This window comes from Phlebotomus papatasi, chromosome 1, assembly GCF_024763615.1.
Source record: "Phlebotomus papatasi isolate M1 chromosome 1, Ppap_2.1, whole genome shotgun sequence".
In the NCBI taxonomy this organism is placed as follows: domain Eukaryota; kingdom Metazoa; phylum Arthropoda; class Insecta; order Diptera; family Psychodidae; genus Phlebotomus; species Phlebotomus papatasi.
The window spans coordinates 62,793,817-62,809,207 of NC_077222.1; the positions used below are offsets into that span (position 1 = coordinate 62,793,817).

Here is a 15,391-nt window from a genome sequence, read left to right on the forward strand (position 1 = left end):
AATGATTAAATGTGACTCCGCAATGTATTTTAACCCTTTAACAAGGAGACACTTTTTACGGACCGAATATCAACTATAAAAATTTAACCGATAAACAAAATCAATAAAACGTCTTACATCAAACCTTGGAAAATCCAACAGAGCCTGAATTGGTGCATTTTTTACCTCTATGAGCGATAAGGATGAAAATAGTCCAAAACTTTAAGTAATTTTTCTGACAAAACCAATGAATAATAATTTTCAGTCTAATGAAAAATATTACCTATGAGTAATTTAGTTTTTATTCCCAAAAGGGTTTTACATAAAAAAATTAGAAGTATAAAAAATAATTAAAATTATTTTTCAATATAAGAATTTAAAAATTCGCTATTTTGAAGCTTAAATATTTACTATATAGCAAATAGCTGGAAATCGGCAAAAAATATCCTAGATTCGTTCAACCTTCTACTTTGCAATTACGTACAAATATAAGAAAAAAATAATTCTAGGTAGTCAGGAAAAATTATTTTCTTTATGGGACACCGGTGTTCCAATCGTCCTTAAAGGGTTAAAAACTGGACAATTTCCCCTAGTATATATAAATGGGTGCGATGAATCACATTTATTCTGTAATCTAGGAAAATTTAGTCATTACGAAGCTTCGGATCGAACATGGGGACTTTACCCTACTTGGAGCCCCGGATAAACACTCAAAGTTATCCTCTATAATATACGTATAGTTCGTTTAACAGTAAAGGATCTCCCTAAAATCATGAATTTAAAATCCATTGCATTATTCTTTTTTTATTTAATCCTATATTGCCAAATTGTATGGCCTTTATACTATCGAGGATCAGTCTAAGTCTATGTGGGCCTTCAAACTTTCCCGCTTTTTCATATGAATGGCAACTAAAAATTTTATAGATTAGATATTGTAAAAATTTTTTCCTATTTTTTAATTAATAATACATTGCACAGTTTTAATGATTTTTTTTAGAATTTTTGAAAAACTAAAGTTGACGTAGTTTTCTTAGTATATGAAAATTGCTTAACTTTAAGATAATAATGTTTTGCCAAGAAGGGGGGAATAACTTATGAGTTTGGAATATCAACGATATCAACATAGGGGGAGGTGGGGCTACTTTGAACTGTGGGGCTACATTGTTATACAATTTTTCGCATATTTTTAATGGAAATTGGGTTTCAATATAATGTAATTCGAATAGACAAAATAATTGTGGATCTAAATAAAATAGTTGTCAGGACCAGCTTCATTTGGAAATAGGCGGAAAAACAATTTAACCCCATAGGTCAAAGTAGCCCCACCTCCCCCTACGCAAATATATAATGAGTATTTTGAAACTATTGGAATATTTCGTTCTTTGTATAAAAAATGATTAATTTAGGTATATTGAATGTTGAAGTTTTAGTTTTGATTTTGGTTAGTCATACAAAATGTTAAAATAACATTCCAGTTAGGGGAAGTTTGGCATGCTTCGCACGCGCGAGCCCTTGAACAATCCGAATTTTCTCCTTATTAGGAAAGAGATGAATCCTAATTTCTTAGCCATAATATAGGTAATTATAAAACTCATCTTTAGAACAAAAATAGGCAGTCTAACCCTTCTTTCCTAGGGTCTAGGATCATAAATAGAAAATTGGCCCAAAATTGGTATTTTTGATGGCACACATTTCGTGTGATTTCTTACAGTTAAGTTCATTTTCAGAAAAAAACACTTACACCAATGGATGAAGGGTTAATGTGGGTTGATATACGTAATAATGTTCTGCATCGGAGGAAGTTTTTTCCGTACCGGCGAAAAACTTGCAAATACTGCACTGCGTAATGGTTCAACCGCTGAAAATCTTTTGGTTCGGCAACCCATTAGACAACTCCAGCAGCTTGAAAATCAGAACCTAACCTCAATGAGGAAAACAAAGGGAAGAAGAGATGAAGAAAGGGTTCAGAGAGACCAAGAAAATTGAGCTGATAAATTTTTTATAAGTATTGTCGCATTTGAAATCCTCACATTTTAGTCAATTTGTCGACATTCAAATGCAAGAAAAACAGTGCTTCAGATAAATGACAAAAAAATGTTTTAGGGGCAATTTTTTAGTGAAATGATGGTTTTCACGGATTCATGGCTCTTTAATCTAGCAATCAGTAAATAATATTTAATTGGGAGAAAGAGCTATTCCAGGAAAAATGCAATGACGAACCTATACCACCTATAGGTTGAACCTTGGCTCCACAGGCAAGGTTCGCACAAATAGTCATACTTTTTCATTTTCCTGTCCAGGAAAAATCAGAGATTTTATGGTAATGAATCAGGCACATATAGAAACCCAAAAGACCAGAGATTTTTTGGTGTAGGGTAATCTACTGTCCTTTTCACAGTTTAGTCAGAAAAAATTTAAAAATGGACTTCGAGAAAACATGCGAACCATGCCTAACTTCCCCTATATTCATTCTACCCTCACGATAATGCTTTGAAATCGGTGTAAATATTACTATTGCAATACTAAATAAATAAATAATAAATACTAAATAAATTAAATATTGTAATACTATAATCTTAATTCTATAAATATTTAATTTTTTGTACAAAAAAGATAATTTTACTATTTTATTCCTTTTACAGATATTTCTTGACTGTTCCTTTAGGTCTGTAAAAAGTTACCTTTTATCAATTCTTAGGATCCTTATGATCAAAGGAACACCTGTTCGACAGAAAACACCCATTGATAAATTAGTCAAAATATTGCAATTTAATTTTTGTATTAATAAAATGCAAGTATTATGACCTTTTTCATTAATCTTTCCTAAGTTGAAATTTCGTATCCCAAATCGTGCAAATTAGGGTGCCAATAGGTCACAAAACGATTTCTTAAAGTGCCTATAGGGCCTATAGGTTTTTCCTCGACCCTAATTTAGAAGCTCGGTATGATTTCATGAAATCAAAATTCGCTTCCCTTTTTTTCTCAAAAGATTTGCATAAGTCTATCTCACTCTTTCGGTCTCAAAATTTAACTGGGCTAAATTTAATTTGGTGTGATGTTTAAAAGAATAAGAAGAGTGTGAAAGAGTAGAATAGACATAATGCTAAGCAAAAAGAAAGAAGGGATGCAAATTTTGATTTAATGAAATCTTCCTGATCTAAAAGATGTGCCGAAGCTATTAGAAATAATGAAATCATAAGTTAAATTTTGATAAAGAGAAATAAAAGTGTATTTTTTTCCATACAATCATATTAAACGTTATTTGTATAAATTAGACTAATTTTTGTTTTTTTTACTGGGCAAATTTAATTATTACTTAACCAAAATATAATTTAATTAGTATTTCAGGAATATTTATAAATCAAAAATACTTTTTTATGATTCCGGAATTCCTTTTGGATCAAGAAAATTTCATGAAATCTAAATTCGCACCCTGTCTTATTCCTACTATTTCGCATTCAAAATTGAAGTGAAATAAATTGATTTTGTTGTGATATTCAAAAGAAGAAGAAGGGTAAGAAAGAGTATGGTAGACGTATGCCAAACATTTGAGAAAGAAAAGGATGTGAATTTTGATTTCATTAAATTTGCCAGATCTAAAAGTTGTGCCACAAACTTTTCAGATAAAATTGAATAACATACTGACCATTTGTCTCTTATCATTTTTGCTCGCATATTAGTTATTTAGACTAAAAATATTAGAATTGTAAAATAAAATAATGTTAATTGTTATATGTCTGTTGTTTCAGAAAATTCACCAATCATCCCTCTATCGCTATCCCCTTCCAACTCATTACCATGCAAATATTCCAGTACGAGAGAAAATTAATTTCGTTGTACGTTCTTGGGTTGTAACTCAAATACAATGGGAGATTTCCAAATAAAAAGAATTCAATTACCAAGTTTTCTTTTTTTTTTTTTGGAGTCAAAGAAGATACATGCTATATACGTGATGAATGCCGACCACTTTGCCATTTTAATTTCATCTCACAATAAGATATAGCGCTTTTTCTCTTTTTTTTTCATTTGTAAAATTTTGGACAAAATGCAAAATATTGTAATTTGTTATTTAGATTTTTTTTTGTTTTCTTAAATTCGTATGTCCATGTTTTAATATTATTATTGATTTTATATACAAGTATTTAGCATTTTCTTTATTTCATGACCATTCTTCTACAACAAACAAAATCTTTAAAGGTAGATTTTATTCTGAGTATTGTAAAATTTTGTATTATGTTTTTTTGCGAAAACAAAAAGATTTTATTGGATTTTGGATTAAATGAAGAGTCATGAAAAGAAGAATACTTTCTCGTAAATTAAGTTAATAATTATTCAGATGTTGGTGAATTTTGATTATGTCTGATATTGCAGCATCGGAGCCGAAAGATTTGGATGATGAGAGCTGTTCATTCGTAGAGCTGATAAACTTTTATTGTACCATTCGTCTTCAGCAGACATTCCTGAAAAGAAAACAAGTGTTTTAAAATTTTAGTGGAAATTTCAAATTTGCTTGAACACTGACAATAATGAAAACTATAACTTTGATGAGGATATTCAATAAAAGTAAAGAGTAGAACATCCTTTCTCCCTTTTTTGTCTGCCAATGGACTACATTACATAAAACAAGCCAAAAAGGTTAGTGTAAAAGTTAAATGAATTGTTACAAAGTGGAAAAAGGTCATTTATTGGTAGTTTAATTTGAAAACTATCCCGTGATAGAGCAAGTTATTTTATAAGTATCGCATGAAAATCTCATTAAAATCTACCCTTAAAGCCAAACAGGGGTGGTTTGTTTCGACGTTCACACCCTATAGAGGCGTGGTTACTGGAGAGAAAATGCAGGAAAATTAGCAATATTTAGTATTTTTCTCTTTCTTCGATGTCATGAAAATAAATCTCTAAAAGAAAATATGCAGAATTTATTGATAAAATCCCACCAAACTCAATGCTACACGTATATCTAACGTATATCGTTCTCGGGGAGACTTTTCAAGGCGACGAAGGATGAGATATTATGTATTAAGGACAAAATTGGGGAAATATGATATTTTCGTCTTAGACACGATGCAATATTTGCCAAAGCACGTCTTAGAAAATTGTCATTTCCGGAGGGGGCAATATTCAAGAAAATATACATCTTCTCCAAATATTCTCCAAAATAACACATCAAATTGCTATGTAGGGGAAACTGGGGCACCACCAAACACGGGGTACCACCAAACACTGCGATTTTTTAATCGGATATTCGACTTCAAAGGATAAGATCTATAGGAATTTATAGGTACTATAGGGATGCTTGTCCACTGATGGAATGGTCGAGATAGTCCAACTAGTTTAGAAATAAAAAATAGTGTTTGGTGGTACCCCGTGTTTAGTGGTGCCCCAGTTTCCCCTATATATGCACTTGCAAAATATAATTCAAGAAAATAATATCAATATTTTCTTATGCCTTTCAAAAAAAGCCAAGATCTTCTCTGAATCCTTCCCATTATTCGTTTTTGTTCGTCTCTTTATAACTGATTTCAGTCTTTCCATAAAAAATGTTATAATTTTTTTTAAATATATTAGGTGAAATAAAATAATTTCAATCAATTTCAATATGCAGTTAAATTTTTAGGAGCGTAGGGTGGAATCACCACTTCTCGCCAATGCCCTACTTCTCGCCACTTATATTGAAATCGCTATTTTTCATGATTTATGAAATAAATGAGCCGCAGAGTTATTTGTATCTTTATTGCTGCTACGTATAGAGTCGAAAAATAATAATTATTCGTTTTGGTTTTAAGATTTTGAGCATTTTTTAGAGCAATATTTTAAGCAAGTGCATGGAATCCAATATCTCTTACCAAATATAACAAGTGCCATCAAATTTTCATCGAACAAAATTTACATTTTTGGGTAAATAATCTGTCTGTTGAATATTTAATTACACACGTAGAATACATAAAATTTGTATTTAGTTAATTAAATTTAATATAATTTTTATGTAAAAATGAGGCATGACGGAGAGTGGTAATGTTTTGAATTGATTTTACCACCTGTCGCCATTGCTTTTCATTAGGCGACGCTAACTTCACTTCGTAGATTCTCAGTTGTCAAATCTGCTTTGTTTACTTTCTGCAACAATCTAATAATTTGATTTACCAAATAAAAGTGAAGAAAATTAATTTAAAGTCAGTAATAATAAGGTGATCACGAGGAAAAAGAAATGCTGAATGTATTCTTTGCATAATATTGCCCAAAATAATCGAGTTTGGACGTTTTCAAGAGGGTGGCGAAAAGTGGTTACAAAACTGGCGAAAAGTGGTAAACAGTGGCGACAAAGTGGTTATTTTTGCATTGTTAATAAAAATCAGTTTTTTAAGTAGTCCAGCGTTAAATTGGAATATTACTTTGTTGACGAATCTGGAGCCAATACATCTCAGTAACTTTGTGTCAAATTTGAGTTATCTTATAATAAGGGTTCAAAAGTTATTATCAAATTAATTTCACATTTTCCCAAAAGTGGCGATAAGTGGTTACTCCACCCTAACTAAATTTTGGCAGTGTTACTTGATTGTTTACGTAAATTTGAGAGTGTCTCGGATTGGAATGTCTCGGATTGGAGAAGAATTGGTATGTTGTACCAAATAATTAGTAGAATCCATGGTTAAATTTCTAGAGCACCCATTAAAAAATTTTGTTTAGTTAATTAAACGGAGAGCTAAAGTCTAAAATGATTAGAATATTGCATCTGATTGTGCTGTTTCATTATTATTATTTTTAAAATAATCAAATCTTTTATTTTGGATTAGCAATAGAAATTACGTACATAGCAGCAATTATGAAATATTCACCGAAAAAGAAAAAGGATGTTCGAAAAAATAATTTAGTAAAATGCCTTTAAGTCGACCGGTTCCTCAATTCGACCGGTAGAGTTATTTATTCAATTTATTTATATTTGCACTAATATTTGGCGTATGATCTAACATTAATAGGTCAATTATTCTATAAATAAATACGAATCAGTGACAATTTTATAGAAATTCACCATCAAACATTCAAATAGTGACCACCGGTGAGTCGAGGAATCGGTCGACTCGGGAGCACTTTATCTTAGAATTTTTTTTTAAAGGCAATGCATATTATGCATTGCCTTTTTTATTAAGGAGTTACATGGGTCAAAAGGTCTTAAAAAAACACACAAAATATTTTCTCAAATTTTTCTTTTCAGCATAGGGGAGACCAGGGAGATTTGGGACAAGGTTTGGGATCATTTTTTTATCACAACTTATTCTGCAATACGAAACATGACGTAAAATATGTCAAAAGTGGTATTTTTTCTATAAATTTATCCCAAAAATTCAATTTTCATTTTTTTTTTCAAAAATCCTTCACTCAAGGACTAGTTCAACTCATTAGCTAACAGGAAATATTCGTCTTTATTGCACATAAATCTACTTCGAGATATCTTGTAAACTGAACAGTATTTTTTCTTTTCAAAAACATCTTCGAAAATTATGACCCAGAGACTGAGTTTTCAAAATTTATAAATGAAAATTTAAGAAATTACATACTAAAATTATCTTATCCAAAACAATTGTGTAAAAATGTAATGAAATCGGTGCATTAATCTTCGAGAAATTTTAATTACCGATTTGTAAAATTACAAATAATACGAAAAATTCCACTAAACTCCTGGACTTTTATTTCGAATGATTAAAAACTATCATTCAACTTGAAAATATGTATGCTTGATTTGTTGTGCTTTTATACAAAAAAGTCTAAAACACTTTATTTTCAATTAGAAAACCAACATAACCCATTAAGAAACAGATCAAGTACATTATGTATTAGGTGAGATTCTTAACAATCTCACCTACTATAATCCTAACAAAATTTCATGTCGTCCGATCGACCTCAAATTTGGCCAAAATGTGTTTCGCCACTTCCTGATTCCGAATATATATGTGGCTAAGTTACGTTCCCGGCCGGCCGGCCGGCCGGCCGGCCGCTCTTTGGAGCTTAATAGCTCCTAAACTAAAAAAGATATCGACTTGCGGTTTTCGGCAAAGGTTATATATCGGGTGAAAATTGCAACTTGGTGCATAGACCCCCCACCCCCCACCCCTCCTTCCGCCATTTTGAAGACCCCCCTTTTTTTGTTTTCTCAATAGCTCCGCCCCTATGGCATTCAGCGGACTCAAATTTTAGTATGTTATAGCTGGGCCTTAGAGCTTTCCATCAATACCAAACTTAAGGTCCCCCGACCCCCCTGACCCGAGCTATAAGGGTCCAAAAAAAATTTCTTAAAATGGCCATAACTCCGGTTCTAATTGTCAGAATTTAAAAAGTGAGGGCTTTTTGGAAAGCTCTCGTGAAATGCCACTTCCCCTTCTAACATCTCAAGTTCATAAAACCACCGCTAGGGGCGCTTTTTTTAAAAAGAAAATTTTTAAATCTTAAAAGTTAAATAACTCAAAAATTCCATTGTGCATCGGGCTGAAAATTTAGTATGTTGTAGCCGTTGATTATACCTATCAAACAAAAAAAACCTTAAGACGATCCATAACCCCTGACCCGAGCTATAAGGGGTCAAAGTTCGAACATTGACCGGCCTCTATCTCCGGTTCTAATTAACATAGCGACCTAAATTTTACCTTTTTGGTTTCGTCTCGATGAGCACTTTCAGATGGAAGTTCAAAAAGTCACCACAGGTGGCGCTGTGATAGCGTCAAAATTCATCGAAATTCAAAGTCACTTTTCTCAAAAACGGCATTGTGCAAGTTAATGAAATTTTAGTATGTTGTAGTCCAGTCTAGGACGTTTCCAAAATGGTGCGTATGTGCGCTGTGGTTTCAATAGAACCGGAGATATGAGGGGTCAAAGTTCACGAAATTCAAAAAATCATATCTCCGGTTCTATGTGACCGATTTTGATGAATGAGGGCTTAAACGAAAGATCTCACCAAATGCTACAACTTTCTAGAATATTTGAACTTCGTGGGACCAACACCAGGGGCGCCACAGTCGAAAAACCAATTTCAATATCACATAACCTCAATTATCTCGACTGTCGCTGAACCGATTTTGATGATTACTTCGACATAATTGTAGAGCACATTTGTCTCTACATTTCGTCCATACATCATTTTCCGCTCAGACTACGCTATCACTCCGATTTTGCCGTTTAAGTGTGAAAAAATTGATTTTTCCAATAATAACGCTTTGAAATCACTCAGATGCCAATTTGACTGCCTCTACTCCACCAAGACACTTAAAATAGGGGTTTAAATGGAAAGTCCCGCAAAATACAACAATTCTTTGATATAGTTGAAGTTCAACAAATGAACACTTGGGGCACTCTGGATGAAAAAACAAGTTAAGAAACAAAAAACCTCGCTTATCTTGGCTTCTGAGTAATCGATGAGTTCAAGTTCTACGGCAAAATTATAGAGAACATTCTGGTCTACATTTCACCCATATAACACTTTTCTGTCAGTTCATCCAAATCCTTGATATTTTGGTTTAAATACAAAATTTGTATAATTTCACGAATTTGATTCAAGATAACTGAATGGCGTCTCCCAACTTCAGCTCCAAATCGAATTTGCATGCACTCCGAGTTAGCTCACGTTAAGAATCTCACCTACATAAGCCGGTTAGGATTATCTGTCCCTTTTTATGTTGAAGCCACCTTTTATAGTCCTAATTTTGAGTTGTCCAACTTTTTGTAAATTACAAATCATCATCATTTTCAACCACTTAGGGGAAACTGGAGCACCACCAAACACGGGGTAGCACAGCACCAAACACTGCGATTTTTTAATCAAATATTCGACTTCTAAGGACAAGACCTATAGGAATTAATAGGCACTATAGAGATGCTTGTCTCCTGAAAAAATGTTTGAGATAGTCCAAGTAGTTAAGAAATAAAAATTAGTGTTTGGTGCTACCCCGTGTTTGGTGGTGCCCCAGTTTCCCCTATCCCTATTGGGGTCGTGGGCCCATGATATCAAGGTTAATAGCCCACGCCTGTCGACCCTCTGCCATGTCAGAAAAATGTTCGGGTTCAATCCGAAGGCGCTCCAAGGCATGATCCTGATTTTCATCCAGCCACCTTATCCTAATGCCCTGGATACACTTGCGATTTAAGCCGAGAGACGACTTAGTGGAAAATGATGAAAATGTAGGGGGAAGTGGAGCTACTTTGAGAAGTGGGGCTAAATTGTTATAAGATTTTTTCGAATATTTCTAAAGGAAACTGGGTTTTAACTTGATCTAATTTGCATAGACAAAACAATTGTGGATCTAAATAAAATAATTGTAAGAACCAGCTTCATTTAGAAATGGGCGAAAAATCGCATAACAATGTAGCCCCTCAGCTCAAAGTAGACCCATCTCCCCCTAGTTTGACCATTATTTCTAATATAGTTACACTAAGCCGTACCTCGGCTAATCCTCAGGTCTGTCAAGGCCCTAAGTCTGCCCCAAGATCGAGGTCTCGTCACATTGGCTTGCATAGCTTTTCTGGGGAATGTTTCTTCATTTATATGTTGAAAATGATCACACCATCGAAGTTATGATTTCTCAACTTGAAAAAGCTCCCCACGAACGGCTACATTCCTCACACGAGCTCGGCGAGTGATTCCCTTAACCACTCGGAGTTACTTCATCTTGACAGCTTATACTCACACGATCTTACTTTTTTGGTCATTACCCAAATCTCATGACAATAGGTGAAAATAGGTAAATTACAAATTACGCTACACATTTTTATTAACACGAGGAAAATGCTTCAACCATTGTTTTTTTTTCAAAATATTACGTTTAAGTATTAATCATGTTAGTATGATTTCAATATTTCAATTATGCACTACAATAGTTTTCGCATAATATTTTATTGTAATTAATGATGTTGTAAAAAGATATGAATATTTGTTTAAAATTTCGATTTTTTATAAAAAGAAACGAAACGAACGAATGTTTTTCGTTTACTATTTTACTGTAAATAAAGGTTCTATAAATGAAATTATTAGGCTGATTGATTTTTTCAAAGAAAGCATCATTATTTGGAATATTTATATCACATTATAAATGAAAAAGCAGATATTTTAATATAAAAAAGTATTATTTGAAGACATAGATTTTGGATCTAAGAATACCTCTGGTACATTTCTAGTACCAATTATAGGGGAGGTTGTGGGAATTTCAAACATGCATGATTTTCAATAATATAAAATTTTGGGATAACAAGAATAATAAAATGGGAAATGGACTTTATATTTTTAAACCAATACCCGAGTTAAATTAGCTTGGCTTTCAGTGCAATTCACCTTTACAGTACTCGTTTATTAAGAAATTTCCGATGCAATTTTGTTAACGATATTTCAAATCTCATAAAAAGTGAAAAGGGCTTACCCATTGTGTCTTGCCGAACGTTAACCGATCCCATATTTGTGCTATGTGTCATGGAGAATGGTTGAGTCATTCCAGGATATGAAGTGGCGCCCATTTGAAAGAGATCCTGGAAAGCAAAAGAATCCAGTTTCCTCGTGAAATTAATTTAGAATATGCGCGAGTCTAGTTATATAAATTTTGAGCATACTTGTGGGTATCTATTTATTGAGTTCGGATGGGGGTACGGTTGATATCCTCGGGAAACACTGTAGCCCTGAATGTTCCTCATCATTCCATTGCACGACGGTATGACTGATGGTGCGAGCGCCTTTTGAAGCTGCTTCTCCTGCTTCCGATACTTTGCCCGTCTATTTTGGAACCACACCTGATAGAAGACAGAAACATAATTTTGCAATTTACTTAATGTTGTCGTTTTAGTCACTTTCTCTTCCCGTTTATTTTCAATTTTTGCGTCATTCGCTCCTGTTTTTTTTCTGCTTGAAGATTTTCACCCCATATTGCGGGTTTTTTTTTTTACTAATTCCCAGTAAACTTTAATGAAGATTGCGGAGACTGGGGTGAAAAATTGTGAACTACACCTCAAAATTGAAGATGAACGAGATGCTGAGCCCAAGGAGGAATAGCTGAAGAGGGAAAAAAAGGACTGTGGTAAACGTCTACTAAACATAAGCAACGCCATCGCGCCATCCTGGGTTCCGTGCAGAAAACCCTGAGAGGGGAACTTGCAAGTCTATGCCATCAAATGGATCCTTAATTCAATTACTCCGCCTTCGGATTCCTACATTCCCTATTTCATTTCTATTTTCACATCAATCTCTTCTACATCCATCCATTTTGCGCCCCCAACCATCCTTATACGTTTTTCGTCTCATGTTTCTGGGAAAGGAAGACAGAGGAGGATATAAACATTGTATGCGGCCATATTACATACAACAAGTACATAGCTTTTCTTTCTACATCATCCAACTGTCGAAAATATATACATTACATCACCCGACGTTATATATTAACAAGATCCTCAAACCAAGTGGAATCTTTTTTGCCCGCACAAGAAGTTGCGCCACCCATCATGTCTAATAAAGGGGCGCAGAGAGAAAATTTCAGGGGATGCTCAAATGACCACAGAGGGTCACATCAAATCTCTCACAAAGTCCCTTTGCCAAAGAGTCATCCTTTCAGCCTGGGCCTGAAATTTTAATTCTGTAATTGAAGCATTGGATAGCATTGAAAATATTGGGAACTCATTTTGAGACTTTCTATATTTCTTGAAGATTGACCCCTTTATTGAATGTGTAGTAAACAGTTCGACTTGAAACAAATTATATAGAAAATTGTAATTGAATTTTTGAGGGCTTCTGTCTCAAGGCACCATTAAAATCTCCAATGCGATATGCACATTAGGTCGCCTACAGAGGAAAAGGGTTTATTCAAAAAGAGAAAGAGACAAGTCAGACCTAGGAACAGAAGCTTTAATGTTTTAGCTTTTTTAATGGATCTCTAATAGCTTAGTTCAAGGAAAGAAATAGGAACGAAATAACACCAAGACGTATCTCTATTACAATTTGAGGTTTAGTACACTAACATAAAAACTCTTGAGGAAAAGTGTTTAAAATAATTGTATAATTAAAACTTAAGCAAAGAATCCAAAGTGATAGGAGGAAGTGGGGCACTTTTGAAAGTGGGGCACCTTTGAAATTGGGATTTTTCACCCATTTTTAACTAAAATTGAGCCTTATCATGATTATAATTTAGCTGCAGATATAGATCGAGAAGCTAAATGCGTTATTATATGGCTCAATTCAATTTGAAAATAGGATAAAAATATTCCAATTTCAGAGGTGCCCCGCTTTCAAAGGTGCCCCACTTCCCCCTAGACCTTTTTGCAAAACTCTGCACGACCCTTAATTTGGCTTCTTTTCTCATATAGTAGTGTGTTGGAGAAAGATTGAAATACTCATATTTATTACAATTTTTTATCTTTCTCCCACGCCCACATCATCATTTCAAAACCGATTCCAACCTTCAATACTAAACAGTAAAAATATCCCTTCGCTGGTTGTATGTTTTGGATTTACAAATATGTTTTATATTTTATAGGGGCTAGTCTGGCCAAAAAGAGAGTACAAGATTGCCAAGCTTATCGATACCATTTTTATACTATTATACCATTTTTAAGTATTTGTTTGTACACTGTCTTTAATATTCTTAAAATCAGTCAAATATTTATTACTATTTATTAATTAGTGTAGGAGAGACTGGGGCAAAAAGTCACAAATCGAAAATTTCAAAATTCAATATCTTCCAAGATAAAAAAGATAGCGGGTTAAAAGTTTTTCCGTTAACCTTCTTTAATGTCGTAAATTTCTTAGAATTCAAACGAAGAATTTAGTAATTGAAATATATATAGTAATATTGAAATTTTTAGCCCTGTTTTTGAAATATTTTTCTTACAGCAGATATCAATAAATATGTAAATTACTTTCCAAAATTGATGCAGTGGTGATTTTTTCCTAAATGATTTGGATTCTTTGAATAGGAAACCGTCATCCATTTTAGCATTTTCTAAAGATTCTTTTCTCCAGAAATCTTTTATTAAAATGACCACTTGGGGTAAAAAGTAATAAAAGTTATGGGGCAAAAAATAACATTTCATTTTCGAAGCAATTTCTGATGTCTCACTGCGAAAAGAAATGTCATTGCCATGTATCGCCGTTTGCTAGTTTTAGTGTAATGCCGTTTGAGTAGGGTAAAATAAGGTAATTTGGAACCATTTACAATTTGGGGGATTTGAGATTTTCTCATTGTTTCAGATGAGCAAAGAGAAACAAAGACCGCGAAATAGAAGAAAAAGACGATTAAGAAGAAAAGGAACAGCTTTTTTGCCTTTTGAATCTCTGAAACAGTGAGAAAATCTCAAATGTCCCAAGTTGTAAGTGGTTCCAAATTACCTCATTTTACAATAAACATAGATTGAGGTTCTATCATTAAAAAGCTGTTCAGGGGGTTTCCTTAGTGTAGGGGCTCCGCCACAATTGCATATTTGCTACCCCGCTGTATCCGCCATTGGTAATATACTAATTTACATTTGAGCAAAAATTAAAATAATTAAATAATTCTGAAATATCTAATTGCCTTTCAAGAATTTGAAACTAAAGGTTGAAATTGAGGTTAAGACGGCGAAGACCGCATGGGGTGATATCAAAAACAAATATGACTATCAAACGATCAAACGTTGTATTTCCGTTTTAGATAAAGAAGATCTTTTTATAAATTATTCTTCTCTATCTTAAAATAAAACGATCAAAAATATAGAATGTGATCCTTAAACCAGTAATTGTCCATATATTAATTCTTCCTTCAATGCATATGACTCTATGACTCTTCTCTACATAATGATTTGTTTGGCTTTTTACATTTTAAAAATGCATTTTACGTTTTTTACTTATGACAAAAAATAATAAATTGTTTAAACAATTTCAATCTTATGAGACTTTTTTTCTATGTGAAATGCATCAAACCGCATATTATTCTGATATTAGAAACATTATAGTTTCACAGTTGAATCTAACAATTTATTCTAAAAGTTCATTTTAATTTGGCATAATTTTGTACATAATGTTCAATATATTTGAATATTTCGGTGAGTACCGTTCTAAAACATTAGAATCATTAGAATTAAAGAAAAGTTTACTAACAGTAGGGGGCGAAGTCACCCTCGCAGAACAAAGTCAGTCGCATTTACGGTAATAAAAAATCAATAAAATCTTTTACTAGGATCTTATGAAAAAATCTACTTAGAAACTGGTCCCTGAAGAAATCCTGTGCCAGGTTTTCTTGGAGGAATCGATGTTCAAACTTAATATGTTCTTAGATTTTACTCAAAAAATTATTATTATCCTATTTTAATCCGATTTTGATGATTTTAAGTTTTTCGTATAGTCTGATCTTGTACATTAGTAAACATTATCCTTTCTTCTAAGGAAATGGAATTAAAAGTACCTTCAATTTTCCTT

At 33.1% G+C, this 15,391-nt stretch overlaps 1 protein-coding gene across 1 annotated transcript in view; it reads right to left on the minus strand.

Moving 5' to 3' along the window:
- Positions 1-3,358: 3,358 nt before the first annotated feature.
- LOC129799973 (homeobox protein unc-42) overlaps positions 3,359-15,391 on the minus strand; it is a 41,175-nt gene continuing 29,142 nt past the window's right edge. Inside the window, exons 4-6 of the mRNA XM_055844302.1 lie at positions 11,566-11,742; positions 11,379-11,484; positions 3,359-4,439 (exon numbers count right to left, since the gene is read on the minus strand). Of these exons, the coding sequence (XP_055700277.1) occupies positions 4,333-4,439; positions 11,379-11,484; positions 11,566-11,742 (390 nt within the window). The 3' untranslated portion in view covers positions 3,359-4,332. The remainder of the gene's footprint in view (positions 4,440-11,378; positions 11,485-11,565; positions 11,743-15,391) is intronic.